The 21845-nt window shown below is 38.7% G+C and overlaps 1 protein-coding gene across 2 annotated transcripts in view; it reads right to left on the bottom strand.

Moving 5' to 3' along the window:
- Window positions 1-13348: 13348 nt before the first annotated feature.
- LOC6040869 (T-box protein H15) overlaps window positions 13349-21845 on the bottom strand; it is a 46622-nt gene continuing 38125 nt past the window's right edge. For both annotated transcript variants that reach the window (XM_038255154.1, XM_038255155.1), the window contains exon 7: window positions 13349-14337. In XM_038255154.1, the coding sequence (XP_038111082.1) occupies window positions 13773-14337 (565 nt within the window). In that variant the 3' untranslated portion in view covers window positions 13349-13772. The remainder of the gene's footprint in view (window positions 14338-21845) is intronic.

Raw genomic sequence — 21845 nt, 5'->3', positions numbered from 1 at the left:
GGGACTTTTGCAATGGCCTGATTTTCGACGATTTTGCCATTTTGGCTCGCGAGCCACAAAAAATTGGTATATGAAACAAAAACAAAATAGTTGGATAGAGGCAAAACAATCTTCATACATAAATTCATAAATCCTTCAAGTAATGTTTTGTTTAAATTGAATTTGATAAGTTTGATTATTTTTTGTAGTTATAGATCTTTAATTTTAAAGAACTGCATTTTTAATATTTCTATGATGTTTTGTATTCTTTATTTATTTATTAATCCATCGAACCAAGGGTCTACATGGATGTTTTGGTTGGCGAGGGCAAAAGCCAAACATTAGAATCATTCTCACAAAGGCACAAAACCTCACTTCTTTTAGAATAAATTACATCGAGATTGATAACATGACAACAAACGTGGTAAATTACAATACATCTTAAAAATTAGTCAAGTCATTGTCGTCCTCTGCGTAACCGGCCAACGACGGGATCTTGGCGAGGCGCACCAAGCAAAGTTCTTGTACGCTCCTGGAACTCGATGAGTAGTTTTTCGCAAAATCTTGGAATGGGCTCGTGAAATTCAAACAGGAAGTACATTTCGTTGAACGCCGCCGACATCGATCGAACTGGTGAGTTGTAGTGGAATTCGGTCCTAACAAGCGGTCGTGCGAGGAAGTTTGGACGATTTCGCAGGTCCCTAGAAGAAATTTGGGTATTTAGTAGGTTTAACAGATTGGGTATTCAATAATGTACAGCCGTGAACAAGATTTTTTTTAATTTGATTATTTTAACATTCCAACGCCCAAGGCTCCAAAAAAGTTGGAACGGTAACTTCAACTCAACGGTTCTCGGGCATAACTCAACCAATCAAGATGATTCTTCTTTCCAGTGATTTGTAAGGATGTCTAGATAATTCTAGAACTTTGCAGAACTTAATTTGATCAAATCTGTAATTTTTGCGATCAAAAACATCGTTCCAACTTTTTTTTTCGCGTGTAAAAAAAAAAATCGCCAAAAATTCTGCGGAGGCAGTCGTTTTAAAAAAGGTGGAACGATGTTTTCGGTCGCAGAAATTACAGATTTGTTCAAATCAAGTTCTGCAATATTTTAAGGATCATCTAGACATTCTTACAAATCACTGGAAACAAGAATCGTCCCGATTGATTAAGGTATGCCCGAGAACCAGCGAGTTGAAGTTACCGTTCCACCTTTTTTGGGAGGCTTGGGCGTCCGTGTAAGTTGGACATGCGTTGGGCGTTCCAGTGTTAACGTTCCTTTCCACAAAATAAATTTAGATCAATGTAAAACTGTTCAGATTTGACGTGAAAATGTTAATTGCTTAAATATAGCGTCAATATTTTATTTGAGCAAATAAAAATATTTAGTTATCCCATAAAAAATAAAAGTGGATTTTGAAACATATGCTTTGACAATCTCTTTGAAAGTCTTTGAAAGTCTATGTAAATTGAGGGACGTTTGCGCAATAAAAGGGGTTCAAGTTTCCCCAATCTCGACTATATTTTTCCTTGAGTGATTTTTTTTTTAAACCAAAAGGAATGCAGTTTCTAGATTAGCAAATCGCTGATAAAGTTTCACAACCCCTGCCCTATAGTCTCAATAGATAACACTGCGCCAATCTACGCACAGCAACCGTCGCGAGGTCTTCTTCGCCGGGCAGGCGCGGCAAACTTGGGCGAGTGACCAACCAGCACCGTTTTCCGTTCAATTCCACGCGGCGGGACCTCGGACACGGTGTGCGTCTCTCTCTCTCTTGGAATTAGCTACATAAATTATTGGATTTTATGATTTTTCGTTACGCTTTGATAATTATGCAACATTTTTTTTTCAGCTTCAGTTCCAGTTTCCATTCGCTGGCGCACTGCTCTATGGATTATTTTTAATTTTTTTTATTACCCGTCAGGTACAAATGAGGAAGGATCCACCGACCGTCGTCACCGTGACTGTTGCGGGGTTGGCTGCTGCCAGCAGGTATTCGGAGTGGAAAGGTTTTTTTTAGTTTTAATATCTATTCGGAGGAATTTTATTTCCTCGCGGACGCGACGACCGGTGATTTGAGCCATGCGCGTGATGCGCTGCTGACTTTTGTAGCTTGTTCGCTGATAGTTAACGAACTAACAGTGAGCCATTAACACTTTTCTCATTTGTGATTGCGATAACGAAACGAATGATGGCGCTGGCGGTGGCGGTAATTAACGCGAGGTTTCCTCGCGGATTTTTGGTCTGCTGAGCTTGGAAGGTTGCAACGTTTTTGAACAAAATTTCTCAAATTTATCTGGAGTTGAAAGACACAGCAAATCTTCAGACAGCCCCGTTACCAAGTCAGCTGCCCAGCTTCTCTAGGTCGTGATAAATGATCGTCGAGTTCAAACCAGACTGCACAGTAGCAGCAACTCCACGGCTCAGAAACCGGTAGCCATGTAACACCGTTGTAGACGCATTTGTTCGGCAAGCCGTCGCAAGATAACCAACTTCTCAGGGTCTTCGTGTATGGCTATGCAGGTTCCGCGGTGTCACCGCTTCGTAGTGTCCACCGCGCGAGTGGTGATGAATGTGGAACCGTTTTGCTTGTACAACCATTTTATCTCTCTTCTGAAAAAAAAAAGTGATAAAGTGAAGCTGTAATTCGATAGTCGGCCCATAACCTGCCGCGGTGGTGGTCATCGATAGGCCAAATCTTCGGTGACTACGGGTTCCAGGAATCTTCGGTACACGAGGTGCAGCAGATCAATTGTTTAGGGACTCACGACTTGACGGTCTGAGCACTTCGCCAAGAACGCGATGATTGATGGCGGACAATTAATCAATGGGTACAGATCCTCGCAGCTTCCAGAGGTTAGGGGAGCGCAGTCCACAGTGAACATTTGGTTGGTTATCTGAAGAGAGCCCCTCACCAAAGCGGGATTCCCCCCTAAAATTTGAACACAATGAGAACTTGTTGAGATTCACAGAGTGCCAGAAAAGGCATCGCGCATCCCGAGAGGAAAAATAAATGAAAATCGGATGGAAGTGATAAAAGATCGCTTAAGAGGTTGAAACCTGACCTCGCTGCGAAGATATGGCCAGAATAAATGATTTCTGCTTTGCTCATCCAAACATGAAGAGAGCCTCGAAGGGTTCCGTTGAAATGTTATCTGGGTTTGAAAAATTAAGACATTTTTATCGACACCTCTGCGCGCTGGTGGCGTCCGAGAGGAGGAATCGGATGCTGGCGCACCAGAAAGTGTGAACAAATTGGACAATAATGGTAATGAATAGTAATTCTTAGAAAAGAGCAAACGAGCCTTCCAGAAACGCGATGAGTTTTGATGCAGTGTGTAAAGTGATATTGCAGGCTAAGTGATTGCTAAATGATACTGAAAGAACAATCTGTGTAAGACTACAGAAATTATTTATCAAAGTACAAAAAAAAAACAGTTCAAACTTACCAAAAATTAGTTTCATTGAAATTAAAAATATATTCCAGAAACAGTATGTACTTACTCGTGTCTGATAAGTTTAATTTACGCCGAGAATAAACTCGCATGCAGTAATATTAAATATCAGAATCAAACAACACAGAATTATAAATAAATCAGAATCCTACTCCAAATACAAATAACCGACAGGGTGAACCGTTGATGATAAATCTCCCCCCGGTTTCGAAAACGCATTGCTTCTCACCTCATTTTGGGGCCAAACATTTAATATTAAGCTGAAACAAAATATCGTTCAGGAGAGCAACAGACAAAAAAAAATTCAGGCACCCAGCCTCATATATCTGTTGGTGCTGGTGGCATTCTCCCTGGTGTCCCGAACCAATCAACAGATTATAAGCCACCAAACCAAACCCCAACCAAAAAAAAAGAGGCTCCTGCTGAATCCCTCCCCACACCGCTGGCCAACAGCCCAGATCAGGTACCCAAACTCAGCAGACACAAACACGAAACGCAGAGAGCAAATATCGAAAATCACCATCAATAATTTTTATTAATATGTTTTTTAACTAATGAGGATGATATATGTTTGTTTTCATTAATTACAAAATGATTAATGGCCCGCGTCCGAAACCGAGTGGACCGTGGAGAGCGCGAACTCGGGGGCCGCAGTTGTCCGTTCGCCGGGTAATCCGCCGGAACACAGCGAGCGATAGCTACGAACGGTGTTTCAACGATAGTTGGACTGTTCTCAAGGGTTCGTAGTGGCTCAAATTGTTTGCTTTTAGCGAATGAATTGATATGTTCTAGTTGCGAGGTGGTTCAACTTAAGGTCAGTTTTGAATGATTTAAATCAATTTAATATTGGTTCTGAAAGTTTGAATTTAAAATGAATCATTATTTTAAGCATAATGCTCATATAAATATAAAAGTCAATTTGGTTGCCAGAGTTCCGAGTTAAAATTACATATGTTGACGGTAGTCGGGCATGTACTTATGTCAAACGCGTGCTGACATGAAATCCCTTTTGGCCAGTTGATGCACATACATCAATTTTCAGGGTGTGTCAAGATAGATCTAGATCAAGATTTATCAAGATTCTTTCATATGAAGAATGACAACATTGCACGAAGTTTTTCTTTTTTTTCATTTAGTACAGCTTTTTAAATTTCGAGTTTTTTTTAACTTTAACCACAAAGTCAATTACAACAATGCGGTAACGAAATCCGGGGTGAATCGGGACTACATTCTGAATAGGGACAGCAGTTTTTAGAGTATTCAATGTTTTTAAATATGGAAATCACCCCAGTTTTGCGTTATAAGTTCGAAATAAGAATGTAGCACAAGAATGCTCATTTTGTCATCTTGACCACTTTGATCATTTTAGGAATTTTTGTCGATGTATTGGTAATTTTGGACATGTTTGTAATTTTGGTTATTTTGGTCAATTTAATCATTTTGGTTATTTTGGTCATTTTTATCATGTTGATTATTTTGGTCATGTTGGTCATTTTGTTCATTTTGGTTATTTTGGTCATTTTGGTCATTTTGTTCACTTAGGTCATTTTGGTCATTATGGTCATGTTGGTCATTTTGGTCATGTTGGTCATTTTGGTCATTTTGGTTATTTTGGGCATTTTGGTCATTTTGGTCATTTTGTTCACTTAGGTCATTTTGGTCATTTTGGTCATTTTGGCCATTTTGGTCATTTTGGTCATTATGTAATTTTGGTCATTTTGGTCGTTTTGGTCATTTTGGTCATTTTGATCATTTGGGTCATTTTGATCATTTTGTTCATTTTGGTCATTTTGATCATTTTTGCCATTTTGTCATTTTGGTCATTTTGGTCATTTTGGTCATATTTGGTCATTTTGGTAATTTTGGTCATTTTGTTCACTTAGGTCGTTTTGATCATGTTGGTCATTTTGGTCATTTCGGTCATTTTGGTTATTTTGGTCATTTTGGTCATTTTGTTCACTTAGGTCATTTTGGTCATTATGGTCATGTTGGTCATTTTGGTCATGTTGGTCATTTTGGTCATTTTGGTTATTTTGGTTATTTTGGGCATTTTGGTAATTTTGGTCATTTTGTTCACTTAGGTCATTTTGGTCATTTTGGTCATTTTGGTCATTTTGGTCATTTTGGTCATTTTGGTCATTTTGGTCATTTTGGTCATTATGTCATTTTGGTCATTTTGGTCGTTTTGGTCATTTTGGTCATTTTGGTCATTTGGGTCATTTTGATCATTTTGTTCATTTTGGTCATTTTGATCATTTTTGCCATTTTGGTCATTTTGGTCTTTTTGGTCATTTTGGTCATTTTGGTCATTTTGGTCATTTTGGTCATTTTGGTCATTTTGGTCATTTTGGTCATTTTGGTCATTTTGGTCATTTTGGCCATTTTGGTCATTTTGGTCATTATGTAATTTTGGTCATTTTGGTCGTTTTGGTCATTTTGGTCATTTTGATCATTTGGGTCATTTTGATCATTTTGTTCATTTTGGTCATTTTGATCATTTTTGCCATTTTGTCATTTTGGTCATTTTGGTCATTTTGGTCATTTTGGTCATTTTGGTCATATTTGGTCATTTTGGTAATTTTGGTCATTTTGTTCACTTAGGTCGTTTTGATCATGTTGGTCATTTTGGTCATTTTGGTTATTTTGGTCATTTTGGTAATTTTGGTCATTTTGTTCACTTAGGTCATTTTGGTCATTTTGGTAATTTTGGTAATTTTGGTAATTTTGGTAATTTTGGTAATTTTGGTAATTTTGGTAATTTTGGTAATTTTGGTAATTTTGGTAATTTTGGTAATTTTGGTAATTTTGGTAATTTTGGTAATTTTGGTAATTTTGGTAATTTTGGTAATTTTGGTAATTTTGGTAATTTTGGTAATTTTGGTAATTTTGGTAATTTTGGTAATTTTGGTAATTTTGGTAATTTTGGTCATTTTGGTCATTTTGGTCATTTTGTTCACTTAGGTCATTTTGGTCATGTTGGTCATTTTGGTCATTTTGGTTATTTTGGTCATTTTGGTCATTTTGGTAATTTTGATCATTTTGTTCACTTAGGTCATTTTGGTCATTTTGGTCATTTTGATCATTTTGGCCATTTTGTCATTTTGGCCATTATGTCATTTTGATCATTTTGGTCTTTTTGGTCATTTTGGTCTTTTTGGTCATTTTGGTCATTTTGGTCATTTTGGTCACTTAGGTCATTTTGGTCATGTTGGTCATTTTGGTCATTTTGGTTATTTTGAGCATTTTGGTAATTTTGGTCATTTTGTTCACATAGGTCATTTTGGTCATTTTGATCATTTTGGCCATTTTGTCATTTTGTCATTTTTGCCATTATGTCATTTTGGTCTGTTTGGTCTTTTTGGTCATTTTGGTCATTTTGGTCATTTTGGTCTTTTTGGTCATTTTGGTAATTTTGGTAATTTTGCTCATTTTGGTAATTTTGTTCATTTTGGTCATTTTGGTCATTTTGTTCACTTAGGTCATTTTGGTCATGTTGGTCATTTTGGTCATTTTGGTTATTTTGGTCATGTTGGTAATTTTGATCATTTTGTTCACTTAGGTCATTTTGGTCATTTTGGTCATTTTGATCATTTTGGCCATTTTGTCATTTTGGCCATTATGTCATTTTGGTCATTTTGGTCATTTTGGTCTTTTTGGTCATTTTGGTCATTTTGGTCACTTAGGTCATTTTGGTCATGTTGGTCATTTTGGTCATTTTGGTTATTTTGGGCATTTTGGTAATTTTGGTCATTTTGTTCACATAGGTCATTTTGGTCATTTTGGTCATTTTGATCATTTTGGCCATTTTGTCATTTTGTCATTTTTGCCATTATGTCATTTTGGTCTGTTTGGTCTTTTTGGTCATTTTGGTCATTTTGGTCATTTTGGTCTTTTTTGTCATTTTGGTAATTTTGGTAATTTTGCTCATTTTGGTAATTTTGTTCATTTTGGTCATTTTGGTCATGTTGGTCATTTTGGTCATTTTGGTTATTTTGGTCATTTTGGTAATTTTGTTCATTTTGTTCACTTAGGTCATTTTGGTCATTTTGGTCATTTTGATCATTTTGGCCATTTTGTCATTTTGGCCATTATGTCATTTTGGTCATTTTGGTCTTTTTGGTCATTTTGGTCATTTTGGTCACTTAGGTCATTTTGGTCATGTTGGTCATTTTGGTCATTTTGGTTATTTTGGGCATTTTGGTAATTTTGGTCATTTTGTTCACATAGGTCATTTTGGTCATTTTGGTCATTTTGATCATTTTGGCCATTTTGTCATTTTGTCATTTTTGCCATTATGTCATTTTGGTCTGTTTGGTCTTTTTGGTCATTTTGGTCATTTTGGTCATTTTGGTCTTTTTTGTCATTTTGGTAATTTTGGTAATTTTGCTCATTTTGGTCATTTTGGTCATTTTGGTCATTTTGGTCATTTTGGTCATTTTGGTCATTTTGGTCATTTTGGTCATTTGGGTCATTTTGATCATTTTGTTCATTTTGGTCATTTTGATCATTTTTGCCATTTTGTCATTTTGGTCATTTTGGTCATTTTGGTCATCTAGGTCATTTTGGTAATTTTGGTCATTTTTGTTATTTCGGTCATTTTGGTGATATTTGGTCATTTTGGTAATTTTGGTCATTTTGTTCACTTAGGTCATTTTGGTCATTTTGGTCATTTTGGTCATTTTGGTCATCTTGGTCATTATGTCATTTTGGTCATTTTTGTTATTTCGGTCATTTTGGTCATATTTGGCCATTTTGGTCATTTTGGTCATTTTGGTCATTTTGGTCATTTTGGTTATTTTGGTCATATTTGGCCATTTTGGTAATTTTGATCATTTTGTTAACTTAGGTCATTTTGGTCATGTTGGTCATTTTGGTCATTTTGGTCATTTTGGTCATTTTGGTCATTTTGGTCATTTTGGTCATTTTGGTCATTTTGGTCATTTTGGTCATTTTGGTCATTTTGGTCATTTTGGTCATTTTGGTCATTTTGGTCATTTGGGTCATTTTGATCATTTTGTAAAACATTTTTCGTTTGTCGTCTTTTTCGTTGTAGAATATTCAAATTATTGTTTTTTTTGTATCATTTCAACCGATTTCAATGTATTGGTTTCCAATTCAAAATAATTGAAATAAAGAGTTGCTTTAGGATTTAAGTTTACTGAATATTCATTATGTGTGCTGCAGTATCATTTCCATATAAATTTATTCATTTTTTATTAATCCACAGAAATGAATGTTCAATCGTGATGAAATTTGCTACATCTCGGTCATAATTTTTATGTTTTCTGAGCCTGCGGATTTGATCTGATCTAGTTTCAATAATTATTATTAAATAATTTTCCTGGATTATGCAAAAAATGGCGGTACTGATTTATTGATAGATTCCTATTAAAAATTGTGCAACATCAATAAATAATTATTTTATATATACAGCATTTTATGATGATACTATTTTTAATCTTAAAATAATACTTGGATAAACAATACAAAGATAATAATTAATAATAATTTATTAATTTTTAGTAACATCAACATCAATTGGCATAATTTTTAATATTTTTTTTTTTTCAATCTGATCAGTTAACAAAAGGTTTACTTCTCTACAATTCACTAAACTTAATTTTAAAACAAATCCATTGAGTTGTAAATATTTTCAACCATTAATCGTATTTATATCTACATCTTAAGTTTTGAAAAAAAAATCAAACCATTACATTAAAAGTTCTGAATCCTTTTGAAAATACGTAGCAAAAATGTGTAAATTTTGGCGAAATAACACTACACAAAATCTTAAATCGATGTAATTAATCGAAATTTGATGCGAAAGATAAGCAACCTTTTCCATACGGATAAAACAAAACAGAAACGAGATTTTCAGGCAAGTTAAAGCGTAATTTAGTCTTTTCTGAAAAAAATATTCTCATTTTGAAACGTTGAAGCTGGAGTTTTGCCTTAGTTGAAAATTAAATTGGTCCACGATAATAGTGTTTCTGCAAATCACACTTTTTAGTGAATTGTATTATATTTAGTTTTTAGGACAAAAAAAATGGTGGACATGCCAATCCAAGCAACTCTGTCAAAGACACAAACATTTTACTTTATCTCTTTCTACGAACAAATCTATACAAACAACCAAGCAAACCAGTTGTATTTTCCAAAGATTTAAATTCAAAACTCCAGTACCTATTTCGAAAACGTAGGTCAATCTCAACGAACTAGTTTGCATTAAAAACGGTTAAAAAATATCTCAAATGCGGATTTCTGCGGTAATGCAAAGAAACACAAAAAAAAAACATAAAAGACAGTGTGGAGAGAGTGAGTCTGAATTTCATTAAACTGTATTTGAAATACCAAATCTGTATCTATTTAAAGAGCTCTTATACAACTCCTGAAAAACTACCACTAAGGCGCCCCCTTAACTGAAAATTGATCTAGTTTTTTTTAATTCAATATTTTTAATATTTCAATCCATATTATCAAGTAATTCTGTAGTCCTACATTAACTTTTGCCGTCTTTTCTATTGCGAATACCTTCTTACGGTGTTATAATAACATGACAAATTTGTTCAATCGTCGATTTCGGCGCCCCCAAGGGCTAGGTACGGCGAAGATCAGGAAAAAACTAATAAAAGTTCGTATTTTGAATTAGAAATCTTACGATAACTCACTTTCAACGAATACTTAACATACGGACAGGGGACACATCGCCAAAACGCGTTTCTCAGTTGAGCAGTTCTCTACGGAATCGGTCTTTTTTCTTTAATTTTAATTTTTGTATTTTTTAATCCGGCTGAAACTTTTTTGGTGCCTTCGGTATGCCCAAAGAAGCCATTTTGCATCATTAGTTCTTTCATTTAATTTTCCATACAAATTTGGCAGCTGTCCATACAAAAATGATATGTGAAAATTCAAAAATCTGTATCTTTTGAAGGAATTTTTTGATCGTTATTGTGTCTTGAGCAAAGTTGTAGGTATGGATATGGACTACACTGAAAAAAATTATGCAAGGTAAAAAATTTTGGGTGATTTTTAATTTCACGTTTTGTCACTAAAACTTGATTTGCAAAAAAACACTATTTTTTTTTATATGTTTTAGAGGACGTCAAATGCCAACTTTCCAGAAATTTCCAGAATGGGCAAAAAATCTTTGATCAAGTTATGATTTTTTGAATTAATACAGATTTTTTTTTCAAAAAATGTAAATATTGGTCGAACAATTTCTCAACTTCATTTAACGATGTCAAATCAAATTTGCTATCAAAAAGTACCTTAGTGAATTTCTGATTAAGTGCACCGTTTTCAAGTTATAGCAATTTTTAGGTAACCTTTTTGAACAAAGTCGCAGTTTTTCATTTTTTTTTAATATGTGCCCATGTTTGCCCACCTTTGAAAAAAATATTTTTGAAAAGCTGAGAAAATTCTCTATATTTTGCTGTATTGAACTTTGTTGATACGACATTTAGTTGGTGAGATATCGCCATGCAAAGGGTTAAAAACAAGAAAATTGATGTTTTCTAAGTCTCATCCAACTAACCCACCATTTTCTAATGTCAATATCTCAGCAACTAATGGTCCGATTTACAATGTTAAAAAATGAAACATTTGCGAAATTTTCCGATCTTTTCGAAAAAAATATTTTCAAAAAATTAAAATCAAGACTAACATTTCAAACGGGCCAAACATACAATAAAACGCCAACTCAATGGTTCTCGGGCATAACTTAACCAATCAAGATGATTCTTCAACTTAATTTGATCAAATCTGTAATTTTGCGATCAAAAACGTCGTTCCAACTTTGGTTTTGGCTTGTAAAAAAAATTCACCAAAAATTCCGCGGGGACAATCGTTTTAAAAAAGGTGGAACGATGTTTTTGGTCGCAGAAATTACAGATTTGATCAAATTGAGCTCTGCGAAGTTCTAGGATCACCAAGACATCATAAAAAATCACTGGAAACAAGAATCGTCCCGATTGGTTGAGTTATGCCCGAGAACAAGTGAGTTGAGGTTACCGTTCCACCTTTTTTGTGCGGCTTGGGCGTCCGTGTAAGTTGGACATGCGTTGGGCGTTCCAGTGTTAAAAAAAGATGGCAATCATTTTGGAAAATATTAGCAACAAATTGGTTTTGAAAAAAACTAGGGAATGTGATAAACCACTACCAACCAAGATAGAAAATACAACCAGTTTTGAATAATGTTCAATATTTCTAGTGTTTATTTGCTTGAATTCATCTATACAACATCGATTTCATTTATCAAATACATGCATTTTTGTTCATAATTTATTAGTTTTCCATTCATTTCCATTTTTTTTTTCTTTTTTTCAAATGTGTTTGTGTATCCATATTCTCATCCGCCCTAATCAAGACATTGTATTTATGTAGATATAATTTAACATTGTGCTACGCGAACCGCGCTCCCTCCATCCCTCCCTCGCGGCATTCGAATATATATTAGGCTTACTTACAGACTACCGAGTGCGCGTGCGCTACCTGCTACTCGCTTTCATTTGTTTAGTTTGCGTTATTGTTTACTTTATAAAACGAAAGATCACATTTATTTACACACGTCGAACCTGTCTACTTTGTTGAGATTTTGTTAAGTACGCTCAAACTGGTTTTGATATTGCGCATTTTGCACTTTACTAGAGTCTTGCGCAATTATTTTCATCACAGTATTTTTTCATCACAGTGATTTTTCTTCACAGTGATGACGAAGATATCCGTTACTATGGCAGGTTGTTTATTTATTTTTTGTTGGATGTTCAGAAAGCTCGTCCAGCCCAGAGAAAGTGTTTCAGACCGTCTAAGTAATTGAAGGGTCGACGAATTGTTCCGACTGTGAAATCGTGGTCTTCGGTGCCGGGATGCAGCGGTGTTGCGCCGGCATCTTGGCCTACGGTGGATCTTTGCAGTCAAAAAACGGCTGATGGCAGTTGTTGCTGCTTCGGGCAGGATTCTGCTGCCGGATGTCGATCGGGAGTAGCACGATTTCCGCGCGGCTAGGCGTCTTCCCTCAGTGACGGTATCGGTCAACCCCGCACCTGGCTGATCCGGTTGAACCGAGAGGGGAACTTCCTTAACGATGATGGCGCGTTCCGCGCCAGAGTTGAAGATGGTCCTTGACGTTCGATGCAAGCAATGACCACTGCGCACTCACAGGCCTGGACCGGCCAAAAACCGTGGGTTGCAGAGGTCCTGCGGATTAATTACTTCCGCCGGGACACTTTCTCTTCCATAATGCAGAGCGTGACCAGTACGAAAACGGGACTGACACTGGGACACTCGACTAACCACACGGACGTCAGAATCGCAAAAGACTCCGATCTTTGGAATCGGTGCTAAAATTCCACATCTCTCTCCTAAACTATCCAGAGGGAAACTCAACCATTTTCCACTTTCACCCATTTTTGATGCAGTCTCGACGCAGCGCTGTCGAGCCTGTCTTAATTGCAGCGGTACGCAAATCCCTTCACTGGTAGTGTAGGGTGTAATGTTGTATGATGAGGAATTAAGTTAATAAGTAAAGGTTCGTTCAAGAACTGTGACCAACGGTTACAAGATGGCCGATATAATTATGCCCTCGTTAGAAAAAATAACCCGTAAAAAAACCCAAAAGTGTTAACTACCAGAATCGATCCAAGAACCTTTAACAGACCATCTCAATGACTTAACTGCCTCGGCCACCACAGCTTGATGACTAGATTGTGGTCAGAAGTCGATGTATTGCACTTGTTTTGTTTTGATGGTGTGATGAAAATTCGGTTTGCCAACTGTGATGAAAATAATCCCGCAGCACTCTAGCACGGTGCAAAGTGCGCAAAGTTGACAGTTCTCAGTCCTGCAAAGCAGTGTGATGAAAAAATCTAGGCCTAGCACGATTGACACAAAACTCTATAAATTGCTGGAAGGCGCAATATTTTTAGTTTTTTTTTTTTATTCGGAACACTAAACTAATTCTCTAGCACAGAAACAGAAACGAGATCCTAGCCTCCTCACTTTTAACATTTTTACAATATTTTTTTAATTTGGAAATGAGATGAAGCCTTAATACGATGAAAACGAAGGAAAAGGGTGGTTCTAAGATTGCAACGATTACAATTATCTGCTCAAAAATTTTATTTTTTCTTTACTGAGGATGCAAGTTTGGCGAGCAATAAATAGCGATGAATATTTACAGGATGAAACGATTTTTATTGTTTTTGTCACGAGGCTTTTCACTGGGTTTTTGTTGTTTGTTCGTGAACTCGCTTCGTGATGCTGCGAGAGTTGCGTTTTGTTAATACTGTGATTTGATGATCAGCCTCTGAGGGCGGCAGTGTTGCCAGCGCGCGAGAAGTTTAGTTTGAGGGACTTCTCGGGGAAGGTGATTGGTGGGGGGGTGCCGGACCGGGCTGTTGCTGCTGCTGGTGGTGGTGTTGCGGGATCTGGTACGGGCTGAAGCGGGAAAAGTGCTTGGCTCGGAGGTCGGGCGAGGGAGAGCCGGCCGAGCTAGCCGGACTGGTCATGGTTTGGGATGGTCCGGGTGGTGGAGGGGTTGTTCGTGGTGGGGGTGGAGGAGGGGCGGTGGGTGCCGCTACTGCGGCGGCGGCGGCTGCGTTCGGCAGGAAGCCCGGTGGGAACTGCTGGGGCCACTGGCTCTGCCAGAGGTGGCCCAGGTTCAGGGCAGCGGCCATGTTGGGTCGTTGGGCGTACATCTGGGGGATGAGCAGGTCACCGTACGGGGCGGCACGGCCCCACATCTGCAGGTGCTGGCGGGCCTTCTCCAGCAGGGCCGCCTGGGCACCGTCCGGATCTTGGCCCGGCATCGGGCCGCCGCCGCCAAATTGAGCCATCAACGGGTCCGGGAAGAGTCGCAGGGGTGAACGGAGATGCTGTTCCAGCAGCAGTGCGTCCATGGGATCCCTGGAAAGAAGAAGAAAGAGGTTCGTCAGTTCGCGATTCACAGCAGTTGAGAGTAATTATAAAATGATAATGAGTCCGTGAGTAATGGCAGTGAGGGCAGAAGCGTGGAAAAGCAGTCGTAGCTGGGGAGTTGGAATTGTTCACGCAATAGTTCGGCTTGGCCGCGCTCGCAGACATGCTGACTGGCTACGAGGGCGGAGCAACAGTACCACGGCGTTGATGGACTAGGGTATGATTGATCGGGCAACATGGCTGCCGATAGTGGCGAGGGGCGTGCATTAATTGAGGTGGAATCGAAGCGTTGGCGTGTTGGTTTATAAGCTCGGAGGTTTGATCTAGATTTTCGTTTTTTAGAGAATTTCAGAATAGTTTGTTGGCAACACTTCCCTTCAAAAATCGAAACTTCCCAGCCCAGGTCGGCGGCATCTTTCAACCGATCCCTTTGATCTCGCCGCGCAAATAAGGGTGGACAATTTCCCCGCGCTCGGAACCCCCGGTTCTGTCCACGCATGCAAATTTCGACCCTTGCAGCTACATTTTTCAAAACCCTGCCCTGTGTTTAGCGATTCGCCGAAGTCTCAAACTCGCCGCTTCGGAAAAGCTCGTTGCAAGTCTCGCGCGCACTTTTGGCGTTGCCGTTTCCAAGGTCCGACACTTGCACTTAATTATCATATTATCGTCCAATTTAGCATCCACAGTGCCAGAGCTTCGCTCTCTCTCTCTCTCTAATAGCCGCTGAAAGGCCGCGCGGACCGTTTTTCTGCGCCGCGGTGATTGAAGAACCGCCGCAGCAAAAACTCTGCGAAAAAAAAATCTTCAGCCCAAATGGTGATGATGATGATGATGATATGGTTAGGTGTGAAGTTCGTGAAGGGAGGCAGCGGGGCAAAAAAGCTTCTCGCACGCAAGCTCTGCTGGACGAACCGTCCGCGATATGAGACGTGATAAGTATCCCCGACGGCGACGCCGACGAAGACTTTGGGAGATACTCTTTGATCTGCTGGGACGACACGGTGCGAAGATGTGCGCGGTTCTTCGAACTCTCGCAAGCTAATGTGTCAAAGAAGAGCGTGCTAACCGGTCAATTACGCTGAAGAGACACGGAAGGTATTGAGCTATCGACGGGTTTGGGGATCAGGAGATGCTTCAAAGCAAGTATTGAGTTTGGTAGAAATATCATCAAGATGTCCAGTTGGTCCGTCAGAACTTCAAGCTTACAATCAGGTTTGTTTTGAAAAGACATCAAAAAAGAGCTCAAGATTTTTCATACAAATTAGTTGAGCCTTCACCCATTTTAATGAGCGATTTCAGTTAAGACCTGTGAGATATATCAACTTGAAAAAATATTTAAGTTGGTTAAAGGAATAACAACACACCAACACAATTGATCGAGATATCGTTTACCGCTGGGTTGATCCACCAGGACTTCATTATCTTAGTTTAAAGCTTGAAATGTGCCAAACTTCCAGTAGAGATAGCTAGGGGAATAGTTCACTCCAAAATGCAGCGTTCGCGTCGATTTTAATATGGGACTTGGCGACTTCTTCCGTATCTTTTGTCTTTAAATGCGTTTTCAAGCACTGATTTTAAATATTTTCTACTCAAATCAAATAGAACAGCACAGCTTGTGCTAACGTCGGTTCTTCTCACATAAAAAGAGGCGTTCGCGAACAACTATGTTTCATAACTTTTGTCTTTAAATGCATTTTTAAGCACTAATTTTGAATGTTTTCTATTTCAATCAAATAGAACAGGACTTCTTGCGCTTACGTCGTTTCTTCTCATTTTTAAAGAAGCGTTCGCGTTATATTTTGTATGAGACTTGGCGACTTGTTTTGTAAGTTTTGTTCTTAAATGCATTTTCAAGCACTAATTTTGAATGTTTTCTACTCAAATCAAACAAAGTAGAACTTCTTAAGCTTTAAAATGCGGCGTTCGCGTAATGTTTTGTATGAGACTTGGCGACTTGGTTCGTAACTTTTGTCTTAGTTCAAAGCTTAAAATGTGCCAAATTTGATCTGAATTGTTCAGAAAAGTGTCGGAAACTCGGCTTTCACAAAATGTTGATTGAGATTATTCGATTGATACTCCAGAACATCAGTATCTGCGTGGCTAATCAACCAGCGATTCAATATCTTAGTTCTATCAAAGCTTGAATTGTATCAAATTTGATTGGAATTGTTCAGAGATGATCCAGAAACTCGATTTTCTTCACATTTTGATCAAATTTGTTCTGTTGATCCTCCATACCACCAATATCCGCGTTCCAAAACACTCCATATCCTCAAATATCCCCATTCTGAACCATCCAATCCCGCTGCATTTCCGTCACACCGCGGCAAATCCAAACCACCGCCAGAACCCAGCGATACAATCACGCGATCGCCCGTTGATAGGGCCCTTCAACCCCTTCTTCATCTCTTCACCTGCAGCCGGCAACATCAGCAAGTGTGTGTCTGCGCAGAAAGCCACTAATTTGTTGTACACGAGGTGTGAAGAAATCGCTGCCTTCCACCGTCATCATCATCATCATCGCACCGTCCTCTCGTCCAGCCCTTTAATCAGCGAACCACACCATCGGAACGACGTGTTCTGGGGGTCGTCTTTTGTCTTTGCAGACTGGTTGGCACTGACGGCGAAGCCGGGCAGGCACCTCTCCCCACTTCGGTCGCGACCTTCAACAGCCGGCTTTCGGCACTCCGGGAGGATCTGCTGCACCCAGGACGAGGCACAGCGAGACCCGGACCGGCTTCTGACGGCAGGTAGACGGGGAAGGGGTGGAATAAAAATCGATATTTCCACCCTTTTTCCCGCTTCGCGGCACGGTGGGTTCGATTTTTGGAGAATTTGGTTAAAATTTCTGATCCGAAGCTGTCTACTTTGAGTACTGGCAAAAAAAATCAAACGTTATTCTTAATTTTCCAGTAGAGATAGCCAAGAGACTAATTTTTATCAAAAATGCAGCGTTCACGTCGATTTTTATTTGGGACTTGGCGACTTTTTTCGTAACTTTTGTCCTTAAATGCGTTTTTAAGTACTAATTTTGAATGTTTTCTACTCAAATCAAAAAGAGCAGCACTGTTTGTGCTAACGTCGGTTCTTCTCACTTAAAAATAGGCGTTCGCGAACAACTTTGTATGAGACTTGGCAACTTGTTTCATAACTTTTTTCTTTAAATGCATTTTCAAGCACCAATTTTGAATGTTTTCTACTCAAATCAAACAGAATAGAACTTCTTGTGCTCGCGTCGTGTCTCTTTACTTAAAAATGCAGCGTTCGCGTAATGTTTTGTATGAGACTTGGCGACTTGTTCGTCACTTTCGTCCTTAAATACATTTTCAAGTACAAATTTTGCATGTTTTCCACTCAAATCAAACAGAACAGAACTCTTTATGCTAACGATGAATCTTCTTGATTAAAAAAGAAGCATTCGTAAAAATTTTGTATGAGACTTGGCGACTTTTTTGTAATATTTGCTTTCAAACCCGCTTTCAGCAACAATTTTGAGTCGTCTAACCCACCGTACCGATTCTGCAGGTCCAGCGCGTTCCGTTCTGTTCGTTCCATTCACTCTCAGCCCGCTCAGTTTATCGTGGTCCAGTTCGAAGAAGAGGCCTTCCCAGTCGCAGTCGCAGTCTCTCCGGGCTGTAGAGGAGGCTGGACCCTTTGGCTAATATCATCACGCGCGGCACCGGCGCAAATTACAGGGCGGCGTGGCGGCTTTTGATGAAAACGCGCTTCAACAACCGGGCCCGATGAACACGGCAGCAGCAGCACCGGCGAGTTGCAGGCCAAGTCGTCCTGGACGACCCAGAAACCGTCGACGATGATGATGATATGCTACGCTGCGGCGAGGGCCCCAGTTTCGGGACATCGTTTTTTGTTGTTGTTGTTGCGGGCACAGGTTCTTTCGCCGTGAGCCGTGGGTCTTAATTTATTTATGATCGTGTGAAATTGAAAACTGAGTCTCGAAAAATTCTAGGAGGCGGACTATCGCCGGAATGAGTTGCCGGTTTTGCGCGGATGAATGAAGCCTGGGAGCGGGCAGGATCAGCCCACTTTCTGCACACACCAGCGAGTGCTCTGGAGAGAGAAGGGTAGCGATGACGTGCGCGAATCGGCGCGACTATTAAAAAGATATTAAGCCACATTAATAGAGGTTGCAATTAGTGCTGAGCCGGGATGGTTCGGCGAGAGTTTCTTGAGGGATGTGGACTACGGGAAGGTCATAGAGAAATTCGTGGAGACAACTCTTCTCTTGTTTCATTAAATAGTCTTGAAGAAGACTTCAACTTTGTAAAAGTCGATCCTATTCCAGATATTCTCGAATCTTGATTGAACCATAATCATTTTTCCTGCCACATTCCTGATATCTCCCCTTTCCTCGGCCATCTTGGTCATCGAAACTTTTCCTGACCCAGCAATCAGTCCAACTTGACGATGGTCACATCAACCTTTCCTGTCCGTGAAAACATTGACGAAACAGTATGATTAATGATCCCTGCCGGGGTCTCTACACCGGGTGTCCCCAACCGGACCCCAATTGCACCAAGAAAGCTCGCTACACTTTCGGGAGTTCACCTACCGTAAATGTGGCAACATCGCTTCGCGCCGAGCTGTAATTACCCTACGTTCTTCCAGGGAACTCCGCGTCCCGCAGTCTGGCCCGAAATCATAAATTATCGCGCGCTCTCCCGAAAAAAACAACGCAACGCTATCCGGAACCGCGTAATACGTCTTCATACACGATCTTCGCTGGTAGGTTCCACCGCCGAAAAAGGCATTAAAATTCATCAATTTCGTATAAATTATCCCGGGTCGAGGTCCTGCGAAGAAGCTTCAAACTTCACGTTGGCAAAATTTTTATCAATCATTACCTTCCCGAAAAGTGGCCTCTCCTCCCGCGGGAGGAACCACGACCGGCCACGGAAACATAATAATTTGCCTCGATTCCTTGGCTCGGGTCTCCCGGACAATTACGGCCACTTTTAGCAGTCATTTAGTTTGGGGGGCTTCGTCGGCGTTAATAAACAGTTTACGCGAAGGATGCCGCTCTGTAATCAACACTTTTTCGGAGGTACTCGGCCAGCGGAAGATAATGTAGCAAGCAAGTTGGAGGGAAAGGGTGGGTGGCACTCCACCCCCCGAAATGATGGTGTACCTCTGTACCCTTGGTGGAGGGGAGGCGAGAAGGATGAGGCGGTCATAATGAAATTAACTCATACTCTGGAGGGTGACTTGAAGCGATTGGGAGGAGCAGGGTTGAAGGAGTTGACAGTTGGAAAAACTGTTTTAAAAAAACATAAAAATCTGTAAACCTTGATTTAAAAATGCGTCTGGTATCCAGATTTCCCTACTGAAAACGTAAGAATCAGTTTAAAAAATCCAATAAAAAAAACAAAATCAAAAAACTAGTCTCTTCACTTCGATAAAATATAAAAAAAATCTATTAATGATAATAAAATATCTAAAAAATGAACTCAACACAAGAAAACTCGTATTAATTGATATAAGATGTGAATCGATTTTAAATCAGTTTATTTTGGTGTATGTATTCGTTTGAGCATGTTTTTTTTATATAAAAAAAAAACTTATTTTCAACTGCTCTATGTTAAAATTCAAGTCATTTGTTCAAAAAACATACATTGTCAAATTTAAATATATCCAAATGCTCTAGATCTAAAAAAATAACAATTTAAGGGGAAATTCAGAAACCCCATGGCATCATTGTCACTTTGTTTATTTAAATTTTATATTATACTCAAATTTTGTGTATACAAAAGTTTACATAAGAGTGTCCGTGTGGTTTGCTAATGACCCCTTGGAAATTGATTTGAATTTTCAAGTATGGATTTGATCTCTTCTTTTTGTGATAAAAAAATAAAATTTATACAAAAATGTATTCAATTCTACAGTGTTTTATAGTTTGAAAAGTACTCTTTCATCAACATTTATTAAATTTATAATCCACTCAAATGTAACGTTTTGAACAAAAACAAAAGAAACATTAATAAAATAGAAAATGTTTTATTTAAAACTGATAGAGAATTTTCAAATTTCAAGCCTGATTTTCAAAACAATTATGCACAAATAACCATAAAATCCTTTATCAGTTTTTTTTTAAAACTAACTTCAGAGGCAAATTTGAAAAAAAATTAAAAAAATATTTAATGGATTTCATAAGTTTTATTTTTTTATTTTGATCTGTGTTCCCAAATAAAAAAATAAACTACTAAAAATCTTATCTTTCAATTATTATTCGTAAATAAACGTTTATGATGTATTCATGAATTGCTTGAAATTTTATTTCAAGCTAAAATTATTTGATTTATGGATGTGTGTGTGTGTGTGTGTGTGTGCAACCAACCAAACGGGACCACGCGGTCGCTTCTTACAAATTGAGTTGTTTCCATGTATTTTAGATCTACATTCTATACATGCAAATAACTCGCATAGGCATTTGGAAGGTGTTAGTTCTGCCGAGCTTCAGTGACCCATTTCTACGCTGGCTAGCCGAGCGCGAGGTACTTCAGCTTTGTCGACAAGCCCCACCCTGAAGAACGTTTGGACCAATCGGATTCAAACGTTATTTAGAACTTCCGAACCCTTGTCAAATGGACAAGGACCCAGCGCGTATATAGTTGATGGTGGTAACAGTATTCCTAATTCCAGTCATAGCTCACCAAGTCGCGATGGCCTAGTGGTTAGCATTTTTGCTTACCAATCCAAAGGACGGGGGATCGAACCCCGACTCGAGCGACTTTGATTTTTCGTACATGTTCAGAGTTTCAAGATTTATATTTCCTATACTTTCTCGTTGGGAGCAGATGGGAATCGAACCCAGGACCATTCGCTTACAAAGCGAACACCGTAACCAATCAGCCACGGCCGCTCCCTTAAAATTATTTGATTTATGGATGGCCCCTTAACATAACTTTTATAATGCATAAAACATTTAGTGATACATCCTGAGAAAAAAAAATCAAACAATTTTTTTTAAATAATTTGAAGATAAAACTTATAAAATTGAATTATTATTTAGAAAAAAACATGTTTTATGCAATTCTGAGCCTTTATTTGAAAAATTAAAGAGAGTAAAGTTGTACAATATATTCCGAATAGTCTACAATCGATTTCACGAGTTTTTTTTTAACAAAGAAATATAATTTCCTTGAATGGTCTGATCATGTCCTAAGCAATCTTTTTTTTCATTTTCTTATTTTAAAAATCAATTTCGCAATCAGCGACCACAAATTTATCAAATTTGAGTGCAATCGTCTGTTTCACTATGGGAAAATCGAGGACTACTCAAAAAATCTTGAAAAATCTTAAAAATTTAGAAAAAAAACGAAGTTGACTTTATAGCTGTCGGCCACCATTGCTAGTACCAACCACTAGTGTCTTCCTTTTATCTACAAGGACTTCGCCGCCCTGGGCTCCTAAGTGTATGAAAGTATGGCACGGAGCGACGGCGCTGAATACCCATATTAACACAAAGAATTTTAGAG

This window comes from Culex quinquefasciatus, chromosome 2 (genome assembly GCF_015732765.1).
Source record: "Culex quinquefasciatus strain JHB chromosome 2, VPISU_Cqui_1.0_pri_paternal, whole genome shotgun sequence".
Lineage (NCBI taxonomy): Eukaryota > Metazoa > Arthropoda > Insecta > Diptera > Culicidae > Culex > Culex quinquefasciatus.
The sequence above is the reverse complement of the archived record's forward strand: the minus strand, read 5'-3'. Positions and strand labels throughout refer to the sequence as shown.